The 25,005-nt window shown below is 35.1% G+C and overlaps 3 protein-coding genes across 3 annotated transcripts; 1 reads left to right on the top strand and 2 right to left on the bottom strand.

Moving 5' to 3' along the window:
* Positions 1 to 6,548: 6,548 nt before the first annotated feature.
* Positions 6,549 to 8,079, bottom strand: LOC145607048 (protein FAR1-RELATED SEQUENCE 3-like). The gene is made up of 3 exons (XM_081662829.1): positions 7,645 to 8,079; positions 6,749 to 7,503; positions 6,549 to 6,654 (listed from the first exon to the last, which is right to left on the bottom strand). The coding sequence occupies exons 1-3, from the start codon at positions 8,077 to 8,079 to the stop codon at positions 6,549 to 6,551; spliced, it is 1,296 nt and encodes a 431-aa protein (XP_081518955.1).
* Positions 8,080 to 10,991: 2,912 nt separating this feature from the next.
* LOC145608131 (oxaloacetate tautomerase FAHD1, mitochondrial-like) lies at positions 10,992 to 19,825 on the top strand. The gene is made up of 6 exons (XM_081663730.1): positions 10,992 to 11,317; positions 17,217 to 17,269; positions 18,155 to 18,217; positions 18,339 to 18,389; positions 18,496 to 18,613; positions 19,428 to 19,825. The coding sequence occupies exons 1-6, from the start codon at positions 11,059 to 11,061 to the stop codon at positions 19,541 to 19,543; spliced, it is 660 nt and encodes a 219-aa protein (XP_081519856.1). The 5' UTR covers positions 10,992 to 11,058; the 3' UTR covers positions 19,544 to 19,825.
* An 88-nt stretch (positions 19,826 to 19,913) lies between these two features.
* Positions 19,914 to 24,106, bottom strand: LOC145609336 (epoxide hydrolase 1-like). Its single transcript, XM_081664841.1, has 3 exons — positions 23,627 to 24,106; positions 22,008 to 22,240; positions 19,914 to 20,160 (listed from the first exon to the last, which is right to left on the bottom strand). Exons 1-3 carry the CDS (start codon positions 24,104 to 24,106, stop codon positions 19,914 to 19,916), a joined length of 960 nt encoding a protein of 319 aa, XP_081520967.1.
* Between the last annotated feature and the right edge of the window lie 899 nt (positions 24,107 to 25,005).

Raw genomic sequence — 25,005 nt, 5'->3', positions numbered from 1 at the left:
AAAAAAAGTGGAGAGTATTTAAAATAAATTTAATTTCTCCATGTTTTAAGAGTATATATCAGATAGAAGTAAATACTCTTCTCTTTCCCATCATATTAATATTGTCCTTCATTTTCACTTTTACCATCTACTCACATGTAAAGATCTCACCAAAATCTCAAAGAAAAAAATTTTTAAATAAAAAACCACAAAAAAATAATGAAAATTTGCTTGATGAGGAGGCCAAAAAAAATCCTCAGATGTTGATGAAAATTGGTGGTCGTGGCCGAGTACTAGTGCCAGAGCGCCAAGTACAACAGCAAATTACTGATGTTGATTCTTGGGTTGGGGAAAACACAACAGAAGAAGAGCTGGATATGCTGTTAATGCTTGAATTAGCCCAACAAGCCGAATTCGAGCGGAACTTTGTTGTTCGTTCCCCAACCTTAGAGCCGCTTCCTCTGAATTCTCACAAAAGGTGTAAGGGTAAAGATAGCTTCTCCTTCCTGATTCTTTCTCCGGACATGTTAAACGAACCAGGTTTAAGGGAGGAAAACCCAACACCAACACATTCTCGCTGTACGACAAGGAGTAGCGACTACATTGAAATCATAACTCTAGGTGAGTTGTTAAAGAGTGAAAAGCTTAAGAACGGTTTGGTAGTCACCCGTTGTCCTTCCAATGATATTCTGGGAAGCAACGAGTTGGAAGATCTTGCGCTAGGTGGTGATATGGTGGGTGAAGAACCACAACAAAACACACAGTGCTTGTGGAAATTGGGGTTCTTTTTTAGTTGCTTCTCGTTTTAGATGAGGTAAAAGAATATCACTCTCAACAATACTTGTTTTTGACCGATTTAATTTTGTTTTTGTTGTTAATTGGTACTAAATATTCTTTTAAAAATTACATTAATATTTCTTTATTTTCGTTGACTAGGGGAACAAGCAAGTCTTTTGGTGAATTTCCTCCACCGGATATGTCAACTGCATCTAAAGAAAAACGCAAAATTTACTAGTCTTTGGATGGAGGAAAGTATGAAGCAAGTTACTAAGTTATGAATTAATGAATTATATATGCATAGTGTATTACTATTAATTAAAACGTGTTTTGTGTCCAATTGTTGTATGTATTGTACGACCGTATAAATAGTGGAGCTTAATTATGGATCTAAGTGTGGCGTCTTGAACCTTATTATTTTATCGTTAATTATTTGTTAAAAATTTTACATACATGGATAATAATTCGAACAAAACAAATCAAATCATGGATTATCTTTTTTTAATACTCGTAAACATTTATGGTAAAAAAGGAGTGGACTTTGTCAAAGTGAAACATAACATCATTTTGGTAATTAAAAGGATTCGTACTTCACTCAAATTATATAGAGGTTGTGAAATAATTAAAAAATATAACTCATAAAGCTTTTGTTCCAACAACTATACTTTGATTTCCCGACAATTATTAATTCTAATAATAGGTTTAAAGTTTTAAACTTATTTGTCACTATATAAAATAACGTAACATAGGATTGATCAGTACCTGTAAATAAAATAGTTGATTAACATTTTATGTGTTATACCGTCCCGTGTAACCCTTTGTTTGAGAATACTGTATTCTCTATTCAGAATACGTAGTCATACCCGTCTCTTACTACAAATTCATTTGTACTCGAGAGAGAATTTAAATAAAGTGGGTCACAGTTGAGCAATTTCAATAAATAAATGCAACATTCTTCTATTCAAAAGGATTCACTCTTACTTTGACATTGTCATTGATAGCACTCCTCACACACTCCATCAATTCTACTCATACACGAAAAGCATTAAGTATAATAAGAATTGTTTCCCACAAAACTTCCCCTTATCTCTGATTAAAAAAAACCTACACAGAGTACCAATTACAATTCTAAAATAACCCGAACTAATTGTGAGAATGAGTTCAGTCCCATGTAACTCTACCTACAACAATTCACCAATTTCACCAAGAGGGTTAACAAGACACGGCCCTAAAGGTTGGCCAAAAGGACCAGCCACCACGCGAAGGTGACAGAATTTTCCCTATGGTTGTCGTTGGCAAGTTTATTGATGAAAGGAGTTTCTTGTAGAAGAGGGTTGAAGATTGGATTTTCTGTAGATGGCGAATTCATGGAAAGATAATTGTAGAGAAAGTCGGATCTGTTTTCATGCTTCACTGCTCTGACATCCGAGATATAGATAATCTGGTGGATCAAGAAACTAGATCATTGGAAGGTGCGTTATTTGTCATGACACCATGGTAACCCCAAGCATCCGTGCAATCTTTTACTTTCAAGTATGCTTGTTTATGGGTGCGCGTTGAAGGACTCCCTTTGATTGCTGCTTCATCAGAGTTCGTGAAGCCAATTTTAAATGAAATAGGTAGGGTGTTGTTCTTCGGCGAGGAGTCAATGAGTCATGGTACAAAGGAATTTCTAAGGGTAAAACTGCGTATCCCTCTTTCTTTATCACTATTCTCAGGCTTTTATTTCGAAGCAATACCTGGAGAATTTGTTTGGGTTCACCTTAGATATGAACATGTTTTTGTTTTTTGCAAAGTTTGTGGTAGAATTGGTCATGATGGGGGGTGCAAGGTGAATGTCTTGGACATGCAAAACCTTCTTAGAAAAAGAATGGGTGCGGTTGCAAAAAACATTAGTAATGTCAAGATGGAGGATTTTCATGTAGACATGTTCACAAATAAGCTCATAGGGCTAAAACGAGCCAACATTTACAAGACCTCTTGTTTAAATCTGGTCAATTACAAGCGGTGTAGACAAGAAATGGTAATAAGGCGCAAGAAACCATACCCACTTAGCAGTGACTCTAGCAGTAGTTCTGAGGGTTCAGATTCAAGTAATAGATCAAGAAGGAAAAGGAAAGTACGAGCTAATTGTAGTGTGAAAGTTGAGGGAGGGATAACTTGGGCAGATGGTGATGAAGGGCGATTCATAAAAAAGATTAAAATAACGGTACCCATTTTCATACGAAGAGGTATTGAGATAGTTGAACCAATTGTTTGTAACAAAAGGAGTTCTGACACTAGTTCTAGCAATGAGTCAAGTGAAGATAGAGCATGCACTATGAGTCCAGGAGGACAACTCAATGAGGAAGGGAAAGAGGAGGTAAAGTGTGCTTCAGTGTAACGTAACAAACTCGCCACTTTAAGTGAGTAAATAATTATTAATATATGCTAATCTTCCTAAATTTTTAATTATTAACGGATGACATGCGTAGTGTTTTTTTAAATAATCAAATGTATTCTGATTGTGTTGTGTTTAATATTTAGCAAAATATTATATAAGTAAATAAATTCTACTGAATATTGTGTTGTGTTAACTTAGTATATGTATTGGTGATTTTAAGTTGTCTTACAATATGGGCTTGTAGTCTATGTCATGGTCCAAGTCATTCTGGCCCATATTCACATAAAACTCACCAATAATTATTAATATATGCTAATCTTCCAAAATTATCAACAGATGGCATGCTTATTGTTTTTTTTTTAATATGGTCAAATGTACTACTGATTGTGTTATGTTTAATATTTAGCAAAATATTATATAAGTAAATAGATTCTACTTAATGTTATGTTGTGTTAACTTAATATATGTATTATTGATTTTATGTACAATATGGGTTTGTAATCCATGCTATGGGCCCCCAAATTCACATAAAACTCACCACTAATTATTAATATATGCTAATCTTCATAAATTATCGATGGATGGCATGCTCAATGGCGGAGCCAGGATTTTTACTTCGGGGGGACAAATTTTATATGTTCAATAATTTGACAAAAAACTCAATGACAAAAATTGCTCACATAAATTTTTTAATATTTGATTATTTAAAATTTTATATGAGAATCTTTTTTATATGGAAAAGAGAAGTTAAAAGTTCCATAGTAGGATTACATTACTCGAAAATAAATTCAAATCAGTTACTTTATTATAAAATAAAATACTTAGCCAACCTTCAAACAATTTGATTATAGATATGAAGGGGTTTGGATAATAGGACTACATTCTAGAAATATAATCGCCACAATGAAGATTCTCTAATCATTATATTGTACCCCGTACATAAATAAATTTGGAAATTTAGTTACAAAGAATTAATAAATGGTAATAGAATTCAGGCACACATAATAAAATAGATTTTAAATTATGGAGAGGTGTATGTGTATTCATTAATGAAATGTATGAACCATCTCATTGGTGATCAACAAATAGTAGTTAGTAGTAGTTAATCAACTAATCAAACGAGAGTGGTTATGAACTTCAAGTTATAATACTTTATATAAATTATAAAATGAAATCCCAATACATGGAAAAAAAAGAAAAATCGAAAAGAAAAAAGAAATACCATATAATATCTGTATTGTATTAATATATGTATTGGTTTATAATCCATGCTATGGGGCCCAATTCATTTTGGCCCATATTCACATAAAAACCTCAAGTGTAGTGACAACATACACTCTATAATATCCGGCCCAAACAACGCATAATATTTACGATTCTTACTGCCCCAATCCATGTAGTGAAGAGGTAGAAACAAATGCCTAGGATCATGGACCTTCGGCCCACATCCCATGGAGTCCACATGTTTCCAAGTTTTAATACAGATTTGGTTCGATAAAGAGTAATTTGTAAACTAAAAAACGAATCAGTGATAATAAAAACTACTTGGTAAATTCTTAAAGTCTAATTTTCAAAACTGTAACAACAAATAACTCCAATTACAACAAATAAGTCTCATTACAACATCATCAAGAGTTAATGCATCTTGATTTTGATTTTATTTCAAACATGACTAAATTCCCACGATTTTACTTTAACGTTTCCTATTCAAATACCCCATCTACATTCCCGTCTTCTTTTCGTTATTCCCACTACATTCGATGACTTTTTAGCAGCTTGCTTCTAGTGATTGGCCTTACGCTGGTCATTTTTCGCCTTCCGCTTCCTCTGTGAAAACAAAACAAAATAATAGTTGTTAGTCAGATTCCTATACTTCAATCCGTTGTTATTACGAATCAACTATTAATCAGCCCCAAACAATGATAAATCTTACGGTTCTTAGCAGCTCCTCTATCGGCACAAGCTCATTTAACAACTTCACCTTCCGCACCTATAATTAACGAGGTAATGTAAGTACATCATTAAGGAATGGTAGTACTCTAGTCAAACTGTCAACAACAATCACATTCTTTCAAACTATCAACTATTGTCATTGATTTACCTTTTGCCCATTTCCAGTTGACGACCCTTGCGAAGAGGTTGTGAATGTGCATCCACTCACAATCCCTTCAATCGGGTTTTTGGTTGTTGGTCTTCCAGTTTTCTTATGTGTTCCAGTTTGTTCCTTGTTCTTTGCTTTACCAGCTCGCCCATCATTAGCTTTCTCGCCTTTGACCCCTAAAGCATTCTTCCTTGTCTTGCCTTGTATCATTTCAGCAAGAGTCTTATTTCTTGAACCCTTAGGATGCCCACGAGGTTTCTTAATTTTAACAGGATCTTTCACAGTGATAACTTGATCCTCCGCTTCAGTGTACTCTTTGGTGTATAGGCGCCCACGTGGTGGTTTATTTCTTACAAGATCTTTCACATTCACAACGCGATCCTCCAATTCAGTGTCATCTCCAGTATTTGGCATAGTCATGGTGTTCGGAGTGTCACTAGCATCCAATCCGGATACTTGCCCTTGCTCCGGACATGACATTGAAACACTCTCTGCTGCCTTCTTAAGCCTACATTGATCCAATTCATTTCGTATGGGCTTCAAAGCATTACTTACCAATTCTACAGCTTCATCATTCACCAAATCAGCATCATCAAATAACTCTTCAAACTCACCCAACAAATTATTGTATTTTTTCACGACCTCATCTTCATCCGGGTTGTGGTAAGACACCTCAACTTTGGTGTGTTTCCTTTTAATATCCTTGCGCCATCGGTTCACCACGTATTTTTGAGGTATTTTGACAACATGATTCTTATCAAGTATTTGAATCATATGCTTGCACATTATCCCATGAGTTATGAATTTGCGGCATTCACATTCCACCTCATTAGTCTCGTTGTTGTAAGTAGCAATAAGATACCTTCTTCTATCCATTAGGACTTCTTCACTTTTCCCTTCTGGTACAATCCAAACATGGTCTTCGACTTCATACTTTGCATCCAACATCTTCTTCTCCTTAGAATAGCAATGCATGATTCGAGTACATTCTGTTCGAACCTCTCGAAGTTTAGAGTCTGTGTACAACACTTGAAAAAACTTCTCCGCCGTGAAACAAGTGACTAGTCGTCTTACATATTTCGCATAATTTGCATCTGCAGCTGACTCATCACGAACTCGCTTCCTCATGGCCATCGCATATTGGCAGGAAATTCAAATAGCTTTGTCTTCCGATTCACAAAACCATCGAAGAAACTATTAATACTTTCGACCCGCTGAGTTGTCTTCATACCAGCCAAAAAGTAGTCTCTCATGAATGCAGGAACCCACATATGCCTTTGTGTACATGCTTGAGAGCCAATCATTGTTTTACAAGTCATATTCTCTAATAAGCGAAACCCACCTACTTTCAAACTCTTCTACATTCAAACTTTCATATACAATTGCCTTTAGAACCGGTTTAAAATCCTTGTACCTGAAATTCATTAAGATAAAAGCTTTTTATCAAAAAGGGTTCATAACTTTTACTACCTAATATTACTAGACAGTCAATATTATGTATAACATACCTTCCACATTTCCCTAGTTTCTCGGGAATTTTGCGCATAATGTGCCATATGCACCATCGATGACGCGTCGAAGGCAACACCTCCTCTATGGGCTTTCTCATTGCAGCGGCTTGGTCAGTCAGAATTGCTACAGGGGCCTTGTTATTCATACATGACAACCACTCCTGGAATATCCATCTAAATGTATCGATGTCCTCATGAGCAACCAATGCACATCCCAGTAGTATTGTTTGACCATGTTGGTTTACTCCTACAAAATTAACAAATGGTAATTGATACTCATTTGTTATGTATGTAGCATCAAAACAGACAACATCTCCAAATTCTTCATAAGCAGCCCTACTACGCCCATTAACCCATATGACATCCTTCAACCTACCCTCCTGGTCTAATCTTTTGGAATGATAGAAATTGTGACCCCTTGCTTCCATTTGTTTCAAATATTTCAACATGGCAACTGCATCACCCCCAGCGGTTTTCTTCCTTCTTTCCTTGTAAACCTCATGTTGTAAGTCTTTCACAGTATACTCAAGGTTTCCATTCGCTTGAGAAGCAAAGCACCCATGAATTTGTGTAACTGGCACACCTTGTTCATAAAAGTTAAGCAAGTTCTTACGAGCTCTAGAGTTAAATTTCTTCATCCTATACTCTTTCACTAACTTTGCTTTCCGTCGTATTGGATAATGGGTATGTTCTAGCTGCACCTTCTTTATCTCCCACTCCCCGTCATGGTTAAGACTAGCATACAACTTAGCCTGACACAAACATTTTTTTTAACTTTCTCTTGCATTGCCTTAGGTCTTCAACACACCCAACACCACCAACTACCGAACTAGATACATCCATAGCCTTAGCTCTCTTCTTTGCTTCCCTCACCGCTCTCATATCTGGTCTACCCCATCATTAACTTCGCCTTTAGAATATACACCTTGTGCTCTTGTCACTCCAAATCCTTGTTGCTGAGCATATTCTTTGTAGTATGATTCCACATCTTGCCAACTCTTAAATATCATTCCAATTTTGGGAGGTTCAACAATATTCATTGCACTAACATTATTACTCCCCACTACTGTCTCTAATGTACCTATTGAGTTCAAGGGAGACATAAACTGCTCTGAGTTTTGTTCGATACACCCACCTTCACTTATCATGCCTTCCACATCAAGTGCTTCGTTTGCTACCTCCGTACTATCAACATGCAATGACTCCAATCCTTCCATAGTATCAACATCCAATGACTCCAATTCTTCCCTACTATCAACATCTAAAGACTCCAATCCTTCCATACTATCAACATCCAAATATTGACAACCCTCCATACGGCCCTCCATTAATTACACCAACACATTTTTGCAATCAAAAATAAAAGTGCACCTGCTTATATGTGTAGAACTATTAGTATTAATTGAACCTATTAATCTCAAACAATTAGTGCAAACATTCACATCATTCTTACACGTGTTACGTGATCTTCATATACACATTACCAATGCCCAGATTCGACTCCAACCCTAGTAAAATTATTAAGCTATGTTTGTGATCTCAAACGATTAGTACAAACTATTAGTATTTTTGTGAATGATCAACTTATATTTAATACTAATTAATTATCATAAACTCTTTAACACAAATATTAAGATAAAAAAAATTATAAGATAATTATTGACATGATCTAAAATTGCCAACTCATCATTCCTTAACACAGATCTCTTATGCTAACCCAGTTACATAAATCAGTTTTATAAAAGGTCCTAATTATAATTATACAATATGATAATCAGATCAGTTTCATGAGATGTCCATAAATCCTATATTTTGGACTCCATATTAACAAAAGTAACAACAATATTATCAATATCAACTACAGAAGCAGGATATGCCCAATACGCTATAAACTCAAAATCTATTGCATCGATGGATGTGAATGTAAACACTAACCTCCCCGTTTCAAATTGCTAAGTGATCATATCCGCAGCATCGATGTTCTTCTCTAACATTGAACAAATACTTGAGAACAATACATATCAAATACCTCACTGGATCATTATCATATTTCCTCACTCAAACTTGTTAGGATTCAACTTTTTTGTGATTTAGCGATTTGCTTTCATCGGTCAAACACACATGTAATTTGAATGTGCTAAAAACAAACAACTACCATATAATCTATTAATGCTGCACTTATTACCCACCGTCAACATTAAGAACGCCTTACTTAACAATAGGTAACGACTTTAGTCCTACGTGTTCACTCCTACTGCTAACTCAACTACGATTTCCACGAATTGCTGATGTGTCGTTGAAGATTAACATATTGTAGCAATCAATAAGATCAACTAGGCGCGCCTCATTAACAAATGTATCATACATGAAATATGCACGTAAATGAGCAAACATTTAAAAGGTGCATCATATGCATATCCAATGTGCATATTTCATTATCTATGCTTTACATTATTCTTCTGAAAAACTTACCAAGATGGAGTATGAAATTACGTAGCAATTGGCTTTAGTTTAAACATAAATAGACATATCTTGCTCATCTAGAGAATACTTATTATTATTATGCACAAAAATTATGCATCACTAGTACAAACAATTTGCACATTTCCATTAGTAATAATGCACATCAAATTTTTAAAATATGCACATTTTTAATAAGAATAATGCATATTCAATTTAGAAACTATGAATTTTTAATTTTGAATCTTTGCTTCAATTATATGTATTCTCGCTTTTATCCACGACAAAATTTCAGTTCAGTTCAGTTCAGTTCAGCTCCAATCAGTTCAGTTCAGTTCAGCTCCAATCAGTTCAGTTCAGTTCAGTTCGGTTCAGCTCTTAATTTCCCTCTCACATAAAATATTCATTTTAACTCAATTCAGTTCAGTTCAGTTCAGTTCAGTTCAGTTCAGTTCAGTTTAGCTCCAATCAGTTCAGTTCAGTTCAGTTCAGTAAATGTGAACAGACCCTAAATAACCACCCATTAAATTAAAAAAAAACATTTCAGATTACCACCTTTTTTGGAATTCCGGTGGAACATCCGGTTGAGGGCCCCACATAACGGCTAAAAACGGCGAATTTAACTCTTTTAAATGTTTCCCTCCTTGATTTTTTTCCTTTATAAATTGTCCAACATCAATTCACAACTTTCGCCCCAAATTACATCCAAATTTCCTCAAATTGCAGCTGGTACATGCCTAAAATTTTGGAATTAGGGTTCCTGGGGCAATAAAATTGAGGGTTTTTTACAATTTTGGAATTAGGGTTCTTGGGGCTTTAAAATTGGGGTTTTTTTTGCAATTAGGCTACATTTCTGAAATTGTAAAGGGTCCCAATTGCTCACCTCAAGCTCGCCATTGACATCACCATTTGATAGGAGTTTCACCTACGCGCTTTTGGTCCCCAGAAAACACAGCAAGATGGAGACTTCAACAGCAAATGCAAGTACAAATAGGGTCCCAATTTGCAGAAAAAAAAGTAAGGGTTTTGATTCAACCCTTAAGGGGTAGTTGCAAAGTTGACAGAGAATTAAAGGAAGAAAAAGGGGAAAGATTGATGCTTTTGGATGAATTAATTGAAGAAATTGATGAGAGAATATGGTTTTTTGAGTTTAATGTTTCAATCAGAAGGTTAGGTCGAGCGAAATGAAAAAAAAAGGAGGGAAGTTGATAAGGTGGGGCCCTCAACCGGATTTTCCACCGGAATTCTAAAAAAGGTGGTAATCTGAAATGTTTTTTAATTTAATGGGTGGTTATTTAAAATAAAAGTTTTAATGGGTGGTAATTTCAAAATAGCACCCCTTTATGGGTGGTAATTTTACAAATTTTCCTCCATATTTTATTATTTTCTCCAATTTCTCCTAAAACTCCGCGCATGGAGAAGTAGAGCAAGTATTTAAAAACGAAGGGAGTAGTTTATTAATTTCATATTCTTTCTCCTCTAATTTCTCCAGTATTTTTGTTTTTTACAATTTTTTTATTTTTCTACCGACCCACTACCTCTATATTTTATTATTTTCTCAAATTTTTCATAAAACTCCGCGCATGGAGTAATGGAGCAAGTATTTAAAAACGGAAAGAGTATTAGATTATGATACATTGATACGTATAATGTATATAGATACACTCACTTAAATGCGAAATACCAATCTTGCCCCTATGCAGGCACACCACCGTGCAGGGTTGCTTACTCCTCACAAAACAAAATACACATTTGAAAGTCTTAAAAAAAAAAAAAAAAAAATACACATTTGAAAAAAAAAATAAAATCTCAAAGAATAGCAGAAAGCAGAAATCAATCGATCAAAAATGGCGAAACTAATTGAAATGGGAACGAAGATCATCTGCGTTGGTCGTAACTATGCCAACCATGCGAAAGAACTTGGCAACCCAATTCCAAAGGAACCTGTCCTTTTTATGAAACCTACATCCTCTTACTTGCCTAATGGCGGAACCATTCAAATCCCACCTTCTATGGAACACCTTCACTATGAAGCTGAACTTGCTGTTGTCATTTCCAAGAAAGCTCGCGATGTCCCCGAATCTTCTGCCATGGATTTTATTGCAGGTTCTTTGCTTATCCCCATTTTTCCAATTTTTTTCCAGAATGATGTACTTGTTCAGGTTACAAAAGCAATAATTGTTGGTAAATTTGAACTGGGAAGTAGAGTAATTGTGTGATGTAGACGAAATAGAATAGAAATTTAAACAAAGTACGAATTTGGGTTTTAGTACTTAGAATAGCAGAAAGATGAATTTAATTGAATTGGGATGATTCGACTTTTTAATGCTTTTATGATTGGAGTTTTTGTAATTGGATAGTCATTTAGAGTAATTGTATGATATAGACGAAATAGATTAGAAATTTGAGATGAAATTTGAGATAAAAAAAAAAAAAAAATGAATTTGGGTTTTTGTAGTTAGAATAGCAGAAAGATGAATTTGATTGAATTGGGATAGTTCGATTTGCTAATGCTTTTATGATTGGAGGTTCTGTCCTTGGATAGTCATTTAATTTTTTGCCGAAATGAAGGGGATTGTTTTTTGGGTATTGATGAGATGTGCACAATTTGTAAGTTTGTTGATTGCTTTTGGTTTATGGTATTGGATAAATTGAGAGGTGAAGCTGCCTGTACATGGTGAGCTAAGCTAGTTAATGAGGTTAGACGTCGTCTTCGTAGTAGCTTAACAGGGAGCTGAAATGTAGTGCAAGTGTGCAACTCAAGCTGATCTAGGGTGAGATTGATGTATGGTACTCACTCTACTCCCAAATAAAAGTCCCATTTTTCTTTTGTGCATGTTTTTAGGAAGGAGAATCGATATATAAATAAGAATGTTAGTTTCAACTCGGCTGTTCCGAAACCCAAATTCTAATAAGCTTCCTCAATAATCATCAAGATTATCCTTTTTGGAAAAGGATATATAACATGCATTAGCATAGGTAACTTAAATAAATAAAAATAAAAAATAAAAAAAATTGATTGTGGGGTTTCATTGATTATAGGTAAATGCATTAAAAAAAAAAAAAAACCCAATAATTGGGTTTGATTAGTTAAAAGTGAATAAAAAATATATAAAGGTAAAGTGAGACTTTTATTTGGTGATATGATTTTTGGGTGAAATGAGACTTGTTTTGTGAACAGAGGGATTATCATCTTTTTTGGCTTATAATAGTATATAATAGTATTGTTTGCATATTGCAATTTCTTGTATTTGGATACTTATTTGTATGAGCTCACATTGAATTGTTGTCAGCATTCCAACAAATAAGCATTTAAGATAAGCATTTAAAACTGTTTACTTATGAGAAGAATTTTCTGAATAATTTATACTCCCTTCGTGTTTTTTTAAGTGTTACACTTATCAAATCTGGCCGTGTTTTAATAAGTATTACACTTCCCATTTTGGCAAAAAGCTACATTAAAATATTATATCTCTCTCCGGTCCCCACCCAAACCCACTACTATTTTTTTTTATTATATCTTTCCTCTCACATTCATTACTTTTCAATAAACTATTTACCTTACTATCTTTCTTCTACAATTTTTTAATACTCCAACTACCCTACTTACCTCTTATTTTATTTAAGTCAATTAAATTGCCTAAAATTATGTGCCGGTCAAACTGTAACACTTAAAAAAATACAGAGGGAGTATGTTACCTTATGCCATTAAAATTGAGTTCTAATTTCCTGCCATGTAAAAAGACTTTCAATTAGTCACTGACTAGTCCGGCTGTCCTCGGTAAATCTGACTAGTTGAGCACCACTATGTAACATTTTGACCAATCTATATGGTACCTTTGGTAGATCCTTATCGGTGGTTGTTCTTGCTGCATGTGGCAACATGTTTCCTTTTATGACAACTGTGAAATGAAAAGAATAAAGATAGTATATTTTCGAAACTTGTGATATAAAGGGTTTGGGGGCTAACCATTTGGTCTTTGGACTGCTTACAACATCAATATCCTATCAATGGTTTGATGTAAATAGGCTTTTAAAGAACATGGCTGGCAGATTGGATCTACTATTGATCATCACTGAGCTTTAACAGAATGTTGTTAAAATATTATTCAAAAGAATTAGTTAATGGTTGTTTCACTTAGTTACTACTTACTAGAATATCTCCTAAGTCTAGTAGCAATAAGTTAGTTGTGCTAAGTAGTATGTTAGTCTTTCTTATTTCTAGTTAGGATTGCTTAGTCAAATTAGCTATTTTTAATTAGAAGAAGTGTGGGAACTAAGAGTGGCAATATGTACTAAGGCACGTACCTAGTAGCATTACTCCTCTTTAGTTGCTTAGTTGCTGAACTTTGGTGTAACTTGTAGCCTATTTTGAGGAACTTTCTATTAGATCATTTGAATGAGAATGCGAAAAACATAATTTCCAACATTTTTCTTTTGTACTTTGCATTCATAGTTCCAATAAAGATCTTGTGAGGCCTAAAAACATTGTTTGAGTGTTCATCCTTTTTCTCTCAATGGCATCAAACGCCTATTCTCTTTCCATTCCCAAATTCAAAGGAGAAAATTATAATACGTGGGTGTATCAAAATGGAATCTTCTTGGAAGCTATGAGTTTGTGGGAAGCAATTGAGAATGATAATGATCCAACCCAGTGATACAGGGAACGCGGGACGTTGAGGCGAATCGCGATCTGAGTCGTTCGTACCGAATCGCGGAACGAACGCGACCCAAATCGCTAGGGTTCGCGACTCAGTTCGTAGTAGTGGCGTTCCCTTTTTCTTCTTCAGCAAGGTCGAATTTCTGAGTCAATAGCGGCAAAAATTGAAGGTTTACAGTGTTTGATAATGGCGAGTTCGCGAGGTTGAAGATGATACAGCTGTTGAAGATGATAAAGTGAAAAAGAAAAAGTTGAGGGGGCATTACGCATGAGACAAAACTTCTTTTTGAACTTCTTACTATATTGGGGCCCTCAATATAGGAAATAGGAATATATATTCATATAAAGTTATTATTTACACCTTTTTTTAGTTTACTGTATTTACTATGTCATTTTTTTATGCTAAACTTTACTAATGTCATTAGTCTCTAAGTTTCTAACTACTACCTATTCATTACACTAGCTTATTGGGAACTTGAAAACTGAAAAGGACAACTTGCAAGTGATTAATGTTTTAACTATTTCAAATTAATTTTTAGTTTTTTTTTTTTTTTTTTTTCAGATTATTATATATATATATATATATATATATATTAAACTACACCCAACGTTCCCGATTCACTCAATGTAGCGTTTCCCGTTTCCGTTTCCGTCCCGCGTTTCGTATCGAATTTCGTTCCTTGTATCATTGATCCAACCCCTCTTCAGAATTGTAAAGGTCCTTTCATGTGTTCATTCAGCCGTGGTGGAATTTTTACCCACATAATGACTTGTGAGTCACCAACAAAGGCATGGGATATGCAGAAGGAAGAGTTTGAGGGCAATGCGTAAAGTTGATGCAAGTTTTGAACCTCAAGCAATACTTTTGAGGCTCAAGTGGAATTTGAAGCAATACTTTCGAGGCTCAATCTCCACAAAGTACCCCTCAGGTTGAATTTCCGCTCTTTTATCACTTTCATTTAGATAGCATAAACTCACCGGGCTTACGTCCTTAAGAGAATACTTTAAAGCTAAAGCTCCATCTCTCTCTATAATAGGCGTTACTTCACTTCTTTACAAACGGGCGTATACACGGCGTTAAAGCTCTCTACTTCTTCCCTCAGATGTCCAAACAAATCTATACTTAGGTGAGATTTTGAGATGAGTTTTCCTTTGAGATGCAAAGGATGAAGAAGAGTGAAAGTATTATAGAACCTGTGAGTAAACTTATTTCCATTGTTGATCAAATTAGGTTACTTGGTGAAACATTTTCCAATGAGAGAGTGGTTGATATGATTTTAGTGAGCGCTCCCAAATAATATGAGTAAAAAGTTTCCTCAGAAGACTCCAAAGATCTATCCTAAGTAACCCTAGTAGAGTTAATCAATACCTTAAGGGCCATAGACCAAAGGAGATCAATGAGGGAGGAAGAAAATGGAGGAAAAAAAAAATTGAGGGGGCTATATTAGCTAAATCTTCTTTCTCAAAAGGGAAAAGTAGTTAGTTGAAATGCAAGAATTGTCAAAAGATTGGTCATGAGGAAAAGGATTGTTTGCATAAGGTAAAGCCAAAATACTACAAACTAAGAATTTGGGCATGGCTAGGAATTGTAGTTTTCAAAATGATGAGAAAGAAGGCATGGCACAAGTGGCTGTGAGTGGGTGATAATGTGCACCAGGAAATGAGTGCTCCAAAGTCCGAAGAGTATATGTTGGTGAGGCGTGCATTGACAAGTAAGAAATTGAAGGTGGTGAGACATGCATCACAAATTTCAAGAGAAGTGCTTCATAAAATTTTACTAATTTTGAAGCAAGGGGGTGTTTTAAAATATGCTTCAAAAGAATTAGTCTATGGTTGATTCTTTAGCTACTAGGATATCTCGTTAGTCTAGTAGCAGAAGTTACTTATGCTGTCTTCTTTATTTTTAGTTAGGATTGCTTAGTCAAATTAGTTATTTTTTATTAGAGGAAGTGGGGGCTCTAAAGTGGCATCATGCACTAAACCATGTAGCCTAGTAGCACTACTCCATTTAGATGCTTCATTGCTCTACTTTAGAAACTTGGGTGTAGCTTTTGTCAGGAAAAAGAAAGAAAAAGGGAACTTTGGTGTAAATTGTAGCCTATTTAATGGCACTTCCTATTAGTTCATTTGAATGAGAATGCATTAATGTTATTTGCAACACATTTCTTTTTTACTTTGCATTCTTAGTTCCAACAAATGTTTCATAATGGTTTAGGATGTAACGGAGGAAATGATGAAGCTGTAGTTGAGATATTCTGATGCAGTGTGAAAAGAATTATTCCTATAAGTGAAGAAAAGCATAGGGAATGAGCAATGGGTCACACACCAAGCATAATTTAATCAATTCCTCTTGATTTTTTTTTTTTTTTTGTTTTTTTTTTTTTTTCAAAAAATATTTTCAAATATGCCTTTTATTTTTTTCATGGATGTGTAAAAATAATAGGGAAATAATACTTTCATTGTGCTGTGTGTGGGTGCATCTATAACTAGTCATACACATTTGTTAGGACTTATAAGCATACTTTGTTTCTTATTTGTTTCTTATTGGTATCATGTTAAGCTATTGAGATCTTGATCTTTTTCGATATTTGGGGTTAAGGTATGGTTGGGGTCTAACTGAACTGCCTCTGATAGGTCTTTCTTTCCTTCTACCCCCTCCCCCTTCCCCTCTCTGGGCTCATATGCCTCCGAGACTGAAATAACCAACGTACATGTTACTTCCTCCATCCCTTTATGTCAGTCCCCTGCTTACGTGTCACTTTTGTATGAGTTGAGCAAAGGGTGTGCAAATGGGGTTATTTTTCCTACATTAATTAATAGAGTATAGTAGAGAGACAAGTGGGATAACATGCCATAAAAAAAGGATTGGGTTAAATTCAAAAGGGAAAACCACAAAGGAAAATAGAGTAAACATAAAGATACTGAGGGAACCTCAAGGAAGGAGAGTTACCGATAGACTCGACATCCACTTTGATGGAGGTCCTGATTTGAGCACTAAATTATGATGCTGTATGGGTTTCTTTGATGACAGTGAAATTATAATAATGTTTCATATTACTTGATTGCACTTTTCTTAAATTGCTGCCATGAATCAGCTGACCAATTCAGATTGTTGATTAGGATGATATCCTTCAATCCACGTCTACATTGTGGACCACTTAAGCTTTGATAGTCTAGATTATGTTTGGAGAGGATTTTACTCCAGCGTTGCTAATTATTGCATCTGACCTGTTTAACATCCGTTTCTGTTTTCCCTTGGATATTTTATTTTGTAGCCTAATGATCTGTTACAATGCTTGTTTTTGTTTTGGAAAGAAAGTAAATTGATATTATCTTGATTTTTAGGTTATGCTCTGGGACTTGATATGACAGCAAGGGAACTCCAATCATCAATTAAGGTTCAATTTTTATTTTCAACAATCTGTCCTACAAATTTCTTCTTATTGCCTCTCATATCACTTCCAACTTGTGGTGAAAGTTCGTATTTCAATATGAATCCGAGACCAATATATTATGAACTTTCAACAAGCATGGTCCTATATTCCTATTCAATCTAAATTAGGACTAGTTAGCTTTTATGATTAGCAAACTAGGGTCTTATTATATTGAATTAAGTTCCTTTTTGTAGAACCTTGTTAGACCATGTGCAGTGTATGTTCAAAAAGTTTGTAATATAGAAAGAAGAAGAAAATGAATAAAAAAAAAGAAAAGATTATAAGGATATTAGTGCAACGGCTTGGCCCAAGCCTGTTATTTACATCACTTATGCTCAAAGGAAGGCCAAACCAGTAGCAGCAACTTGATGCAACTTACTAGCTGATGTGGAATAATTCTGTTCCTGAAGTTTGTTAGTAAAAGGACAATTAAGTAATCTGGGAGAATTTTGTTATTTTGAACTGATAGTTTGTTACAGGGGAATAATGTATTAAATAGTGGAGAGGGAAAGAGAGGAAGATCATTCAGAAAAGTTGAGTAGTAGTTTTGGAGAGAATCTCTTCCTCTCGAAAGAAGGGAATTGTATTGAGGATTTCACTGATCATCAATACAGTCTATCTTGGCTAATGATTTCTCTATTATTTGCTTTTGATTGTCTGATTTGATTCTAATTCCTAGCTGTTTGGGAAGAATGTGTATTCATTAAAAGAGTACTGTTTATTATACTGGGTTGTAAGACTTGTAACCCATATTCTTGATAATTTTTTTATAATTACTTGAGTCATCAATTTGAAAATTGTCATTCCTACACCTGATTATGTTTCTATGTTTTGTTTATCATCTATTAGGCTGCAGGGCTTCCGTGGCTATTGGCTAAGGGACAGGACACCTTTACACCTATCAGTGAAATGGTAAGATATGATGTTTGCTTTGAAGCTTTTATGTTCTACACCTTATTAACTCTAGTGAATATAGGGGACAGTATACAACTATACACCTGAATTATTGGATTTCCAATGTTCGATTTTGCAGATTCCTAAATCTGCAGTGTCTGATCCTCATAATTTGGAGCTGTGGCTAAAGGTGGGTTCATCATACGAAGTTGTGAACTTTTTGTTAATGAATATTAAAAGTGTTTCAGTTTCTCTGATTATTTAATAAAGATCTAAACTAGTTTATGTGACAAAAGGTTAATGGAGAAATAAAGCAAAAGGGGTCAACAAAAGATATGATATTCTCTGTCCCATTCCTCGTCAGCCATATAAGCTCTTTTGTCACACTTCTGGAAGGAGATGTGATCCTAACAGGTATTTTGATACGGCTTATTTGTTAAAGTGTTTTCTTTGATCTTAATTGCTGACTATTCTGCATTGTGCTTCATTCTCTCATTGGTCATTACTGCCTTTTTTTTTTTTTTGGCCAATCGATTGGAAGCTATTATTTTCCATGGAAATCATCATCAATTTAAATAGAAGATTAGCATAATGAGAACAAACTAGCTGTATCTTCCTCTAACTCTTAAGGATTTTCATTACGCTGTATTTTTCACTATCTGTTAAATTACCTCTTGCTGTTTGATAATAATAGATTAATAGTCATATACTAATATATACTGTGTACCAGTTTAAAATGCAAGAAAAATGTCGTCCCCTTTACTGAAAAAGGAATGGTCTGTGATTGATTTAACCATCATATAACCCTTGCTAAGAATGTGTAGTGGAGAGTAAACATCATCTGTTAGAGGATCTTTGAGTGAATTTGTATCATATACTTAATTATGATGGTTTAGGAACAACTTAATTATTTAAATCTGGCTGAAGGAAATTTACTTAGGTTTGCCAGACGAGCTCTATACACTATTCAGTAAATAATCTCCTCTGTGAGATGGACCTGATGCTGTATGGCAACTTTTTATGATGACTTCCGATATTAATATACTCTCACATTAAAATGCCTATTCCCTGCATTGCCACCCACTGTTATTTTTATCCCTGAAACCCATGCCTTCACCTGGTAAACATATTTATTTTCAACTGAAAATTCAAGCCGACCCCACTTATAAGATTAAGGCTTTGATTGATTGATTGGTTGGTTGGTTGAAAGTTCACTGATTCTGTGCAGGCACCCCAGAAGGCGTTGGTCCTGTCAAACCTGGTGAAAAAATAACTGCTGGTATAACAGGTCTCATAGACGTTAATTTTAATGTTGAAAAACGGACTGCACCAGTAAGAAATTGATTCCACAGTTTGGCTCGTCATCTCTTGCGGAAACACAATTTGATGTTGGCTCTGGTCTTTCTTCAAGCTAGTTGATAGCTAATTTTTATAAATCATGTTACAAAAACTTCAGAGTTTTGAGTTGAGATGTTTATCATTGCAAAATAGAAAAAATAAACTTATACTTTTAGTAAGTTGCAGAGGCCGAAAAGCAACAATAAAGAATTAGAATTCTTCATTGCCCTGTTTTTTCTTTACATATCATTTATTTAGCTGAACAACTGGAATAATTTGATGAAAATCATGATTAATAAGTAAATCAGCATCTTTACTTAACTCTGTCCGAAATTGGTTTATTAGTTTAATTTACTCTTTTATCAAGGGAAAACCCTTAAAATTTCCGGATAAATTCGTAGATGTGATTGGATATCAAATCAGGCTTCTCTTGCTGTAGAAAATGGGCTACTCCTTCAAGTATGACCACATCCTGCAGAAGTGGCACATCGTTTTTCATCCCCCCGCCCTGAACATATTCCTTCACTCCAGGCTTAAGGTAAGCCAGATCCAATTCTCCAACTATGAACTTCACTGGTACGTTTACACGAGCTCCCGTCCATGGTGCCATGAGTTCCCAATTTCTGCAGTAAAATTAAAGATGTGTTGTTACATATGTAAACAAAGAATGACCAGAAAAACAGCATGTATATTTACACTAATCTGCAGGGTACGTGGCTAGTCTGTTTAACTTAAGAGTCTACGAAGTACTCAATATGAATAACAGTAACACCAAAGACACTGAAACAGCCACCTTACAAACTGCTAGAAAGGGTGTGTTGCAACACCTATCAATATCTCCAACCGTGGAAGATATAATTACATCCAAAATTTGGGGATGCTGATGAAACTGAAGCAACAATCACAACCATTTTGCATTTTTGAAAGTACTGTAATTGATGAAACTTTATAAAAACAAAGGAGACGCTCAAGATTGTTCTAACTATCGAGGAATTAAGCTTATGAGCCATACTATGAAGTTGTGGGAAAGGGTGATTGAACAAAGGTTGAGGGCATGCACAAGCATTTCAGATAACCAATTTGGTTTTATGCCTGGGAGATCTACTATGGAGGCAATCCATTTGATAAGACAAATGATGGAGTTTTATAGGGTAAAGAAGAAAGATCTTCATATGGTCTTTATTGATTTAGAGAAGGCATATGACAAGGTGCCAAGAGAGATACTTTGGTGGGCAATGTTGAAGAAAGGTATCCCACGAAGGTATGTAGACCTAGTTAAGGATATGTATCGGGATGTGTCAACAAATGTGAGGACATGCGGAGGGTTGACAAAAGATTTCCCTATTACAATCGGATTGCATCAAGGGTCTGCATTAAGCCCTTTTCTTTTTGCAACGGTTCTAGACGAATTAACTAGACCAATTCAAGATGAGGTTCCATGGTGTATGCTGTTCGCAGATGATATCGTTTTGGTGGATGAGACTAAGGATGGGGTTAATGTCAAGTTGGAGCAATGGAGGCAAAGGTTGGAATCTAGAGGGTTTAAGCTAAGTCGGAGTAAGACTGAATATTTGGTATGTCGTTTTGGCACTCAGAGGGGGACAAGCAATGAAGTGGTGAGTTTGGATGGAAAGGATTTGACCATGAGTGAATGTTTTAAGTACCTAGGGTCGATCATCCAGAAGAATGGTGACATTGATCAAGACGTGACCCACAGGATTAAGTCAGGGTGGCTTAAATGGAGAGCGGCCACGGGAGTGCTATGCGACCGCAGCATTCCCTTAAAGTTGAAGGGAAAATTCTACAGGACTGCCATAAGACCAGTGTTGCTCTATGGTACAGAATGTTGGGCTTCTAAGAAAGAGCATATTAAAAAGATGGAGGTTACGGAAATGCGCATGTTAAGGTGGATGTGTGGAAACACTTTAAGAGATAGAATCAGAAATGAGGTTATTCGCAAGAAAGTAGGTGTGGCGGGCATTGTAGATAAATTAAGGGAAAATCGTCTGCGTTGGTTTGGACATGTAAGACGGAGACCCGAGGGTGCACCGGTGCGAAGAGTGGAAGAGTGGGACCATGGAGGGATTAAACGAGGAAGAGGGAGACCAAAGATGACTTGGTTGGAAGGAGTGAGGAAGGATATGAAGTGCATGGATTTACGTGAGGATGAAGTTTTGGATCGTAAGGGATGGAGGAGAAAGATTTATGTTGATGACTACACGGAATAATCAAATTTGGTTCATGTTAGCCGACCCCACTTTTGGGATTAAGGCTTTGATTGATTGATTGATTGATTGATTGTAATTGATGAAACTGAAGTAACAAGCTGAAATTATTTGGTGCTGACTGATTTGAGTTTGTGAATGCTAAAACGCCCCTCACAATAGTTGAATGTATCCCACTATCGACTTTTCTTACTAATGTAATAGATGAAGATTAAATATGAGTGTGAGTTTAAGGAGGGACATACAGATTTATAGCACGATAATAGTTCAATCCTCCAGTGAAGCCGGTATGTGTAAATTTGTCCTGGTAGTAAGCAATATCTTCTTCAGACAACCAATTCGGATAAGGAGGCTCATCGTTAAAGGCTTGTCCTTTGGGCAAAATTAAAGGTCCTGGGTGGCGGTACGAAAATAATTTTCTCAAGAATTTGTCAGCACCACCAGTTTCAGCAATCTCAGACTCTATTTCTCCAGGTACCTTCATGTATATTCACCATCATTAATTTTTGTTCTATAATATCAATTTTCTCATTCACAAGATGATATTAAAACATAGAAAATGATATGAATCGAAAATGAAGCATTTGAATTGATTAAAAAAACAGGAGTTGAGAGATAAACAAGAAGGTATTCATGTATAGCCAATTAATTTAATTATATACTGGATTCTTTTAAGCATGTATGGTACTAATGAGACTATTTTACTCAGTAGGAACATCATCAAATGAGTAAATAGTATTGTTATGCAACTGGTGGTAGCACAACCTAAGTCATTTTTATATATGCATTGTACATGTACACTTTTTCTAGATTTTCACCTCAGATCATTCAATAAAATACATATGATTACATTTTTTTTTTTTTTTTTTTTAGAATAGATATGATTACATATATATTTACATATGCGTGGAATGGTGAAACTATATATTGTGGTGGATAAGGGCAGTAATGTAGTAAAAGGAGTCTTGCTAAAAAATGTAGTCGTCAAATTAAAGTGTTAAAAGAAGTTTTACAAATTAGAAAGAGTTAATTAACTTATGTTTTTTTTATGAAAAAGGGTTAAACTTTTGGTTGAAAAAAATGAGGGAATATAAAATTCACGTGAATTTGAAAGTATGTTAGATGTTTGTTTGATAGATCATAAAAGGTGATAATATAAGAACTAATGCAAATTCATGGAATTTTCAATGTCCACCGAATACATAGGAGTTAAATTCACAAGCCCTTTCTTGGTTACTCAAAAGCTCTAGTAAAAAGCCCTATTATTTGCAAATGTCTTGTCTTAAGTCTTAACAACAACAGAACAAATCTAATCATTTCAACGAAATTTGTTGTAGAATTTTAAAACCAATGATATACAAATTCCTATGAACATTTAATTCTCATGTCCTTTAAAAAAAAAAAAAAAAAAAAAAAAAAAAGAAAGAAAGAAAAGAAATATCAACTACTAAAATTCTTAATGGTTAAATATAATGGCAAAACAATCAATTACAGCGCTTTCATTTCCAGATTTGTTTTAGGTAGACTGCTCTCAATTAATACAGAAAAAGGAACCTTGCATACGTAATTAATAGTTTGGTGGTCCTTTTCTTAATTCCTTGTCACACATAAAAGTTCCAATAATTAGTAATCACCATTGAACCAACTCAATTATGTAAAATAAATGTATGATCAACATCAATAACAATAGAATTTCATATACTACCTCCATTTATTTTTAGTTGCAACAAAGGAGTACTATCGAGATAAAAAAATTCTTTTGTTACAACTATAAATTAATGGAGATAATATAACAGTTTATTCTGAAATGTTTGAATCATCATTGGTTAGAGGTTCCTAAAGAAAAGAACAATGCAATATTCACCTGAAAACGGCAAACATAATAATCATCACCATAAGCAGCATGAAGCCGATCCACCGGATTATTATTAGGATTTCGGGGAGGGTAAGCCACACTAAGGTTTACGAGCGCCTTCACACGATCAGGCCGAAAGAGGCACAACCACCAAGCCATGAGTGCACCCCAATCATGGCCTACAACAAACACCTCATGTTCCCCTAGTGCATCAATCAATGCAACTAAGTCCCCCACAATGTACCCGTATGTGTACTTACGGGCATCTTGTGGGGCATCTGAATCGCCGTAGCCCCTCATGTCAGGGGCTACGGCATGATAACCAAGGGCCGATAGAGCTTGGATTTGGTGTCTCCAGGAGTACCATAGTTCAGGGAAGCCGTGGATGAAGAGTACTACTGGTGCCCCTTCGTCTCCTTTCTCGGCGATGTGCATGTTAATGCCATTTACGTTAAGTGTTCGGTGTCTAATGCCGTCTAAGGTCGTCATTTGTGTATGTACAAAAGAGAGTTATCCTAAGTTTGAGTTATTGTACAGTTTTGAACATTGAATTTTTTCTTATTTTAGTATGTAAGCTCTTTCAATGGTTGTAAAGAAATTGTAGAAAATAGTATTAATTTGAATATCACCCACAAATTTTTCTATTTTCAATCCTATTCATCAATTCATGTATTAATATAACCACCATAAAAAAAATAAAAATAAAAAATAAAATAAAAAATAAAAATAAAAATGAATCATTTACAGTTTAGGTGTGGAGCGCCAAAAGTTTAATTTCTCCAACACATGATCTGAATCCAAATGCTAATTATATACAAAGTATTTTATATTGGAAAATTTGTAAATAATAACCTAACTTTGTTCCATTATCTTTTAGTAATCAGTTAATCACAACTTTAGATTGTTCTAAAATAATCCCAACTTTGGGGTTGTTTTCTTTCTTCAATCCTAAACCAGTCAACAAAAGTCAACAATCTAGCTTCCCACCGAAACCCCCAACCTCATCCATTGCCCTGCCTTCCACCACCAAAAACCCATGCCCTCACCCATTGCCCTGCCTTCGATTTACCTTGTTGTTGTAAATCTAAGGCTTAAGATGAAAACGAATTCAAGCGGTGTCAAATTAATATTGGAGGTGTCAAATTGCTATTGGAGGTGGCGAATTGTTGCTGTAAATCTAAGGTTTAAGGTTTAAGTTGTTGATGCTAGGGGTGATAATGAGACTGAGCTATTCGTGAACTATTCGAGCTCGATTCGGTCAAAGCTCGGTCAAAGCTCGATTCGTGGTGGCTCGACTCGGGTTTGAGCTCGGCTCGAGACCTTAACGAGCCAAGCTGAGTTATGCCAAGTTCGGCTCGAAAGTTCGTGAACAAGCTCAATTATTTTTT

The sequence above is a fragment of the Chenopodium album genome, chromosome 23, assembly GCF_948465745.1.
Source record: "Chenopodium album chromosome 23, dcCheAlbu1.1, whole genome shotgun sequence".
Taxonomy (NCBI): domain Eukaryota; kingdom Viridiplantae; phylum Streptophyta; class Magnoliopsida; order Caryophyllales; family Amaranthaceae; genus Chenopodium; species Chenopodium album.
Note: the sequence above shows the minus strand (reverse complement) of the source record. Positions and strands in the feature narration are given on the sequence as shown.

Bases quoted from the DNA above. Each gene is read 5' to 3' on its own strand.
- LOC145607048 (XM_081662829.1), bottom strand. From the start codon at position 8,079: ATGGAGGGCCGTATGGAGGGTTGTCAATATTTGGATGTTGATAGTATG. The intron at 7,504-7,644 runs GTAGACCAGATA...TGTTTGTGTCAG, and splicing joins AAGGCGAAGTTAATGATGGG to GCTAAGTTGTATGCTAGTCT. The intron at 6,655-6,748 runs GTATGTTATACA...AATGAATTTCAG, and splicing joins AAACTAGGGAAATGTGGAAG to GTACAAGGATTTTAAACCGG.
- LOC145608131 (XM_081663730.1), top strand. From the start codon at position 11,059: ATGGCGAAACTAATTGAAATGGGAACGAAGATCATCTGCGTTGGTCGT. The intron at 18,390-18,495 runs GTGGGTTCATCA...ATGTGACAAAAG, and splicing joins ATTTGGAGCTGTGGCTAAAG to GTTAATGGAGAAATAAAGCA. The intron at 18,614-19,427 runs GTATTTTGATAC...GATTCTGTGCAG, and splicing joins AGGAGATGTGATCCTAACAG to GCACCCCAGAAGGCGTTGGT.
- LOC145609336 (XM_081664841.1), bottom strand. From the start codon at position 24,106: ATGACGACCTTAGACGGCATTAGACACCGAACACTTAACGTAAATGGC. The intron at 22,241-23,626 runs GTGAATATTGCA...ATATACATGAAG, and splicing joins ATTATGTTTGCCGTTTTCAG to GTACCTGGAGAAATAGAGTC. The intron at 20,161-22,007 runs GTATGTCCCTCC...ATTTTACTGCAG, and splicing joins TATTATCGTGCTATAAATCT to AAATTGGGAACTCATGGCAC.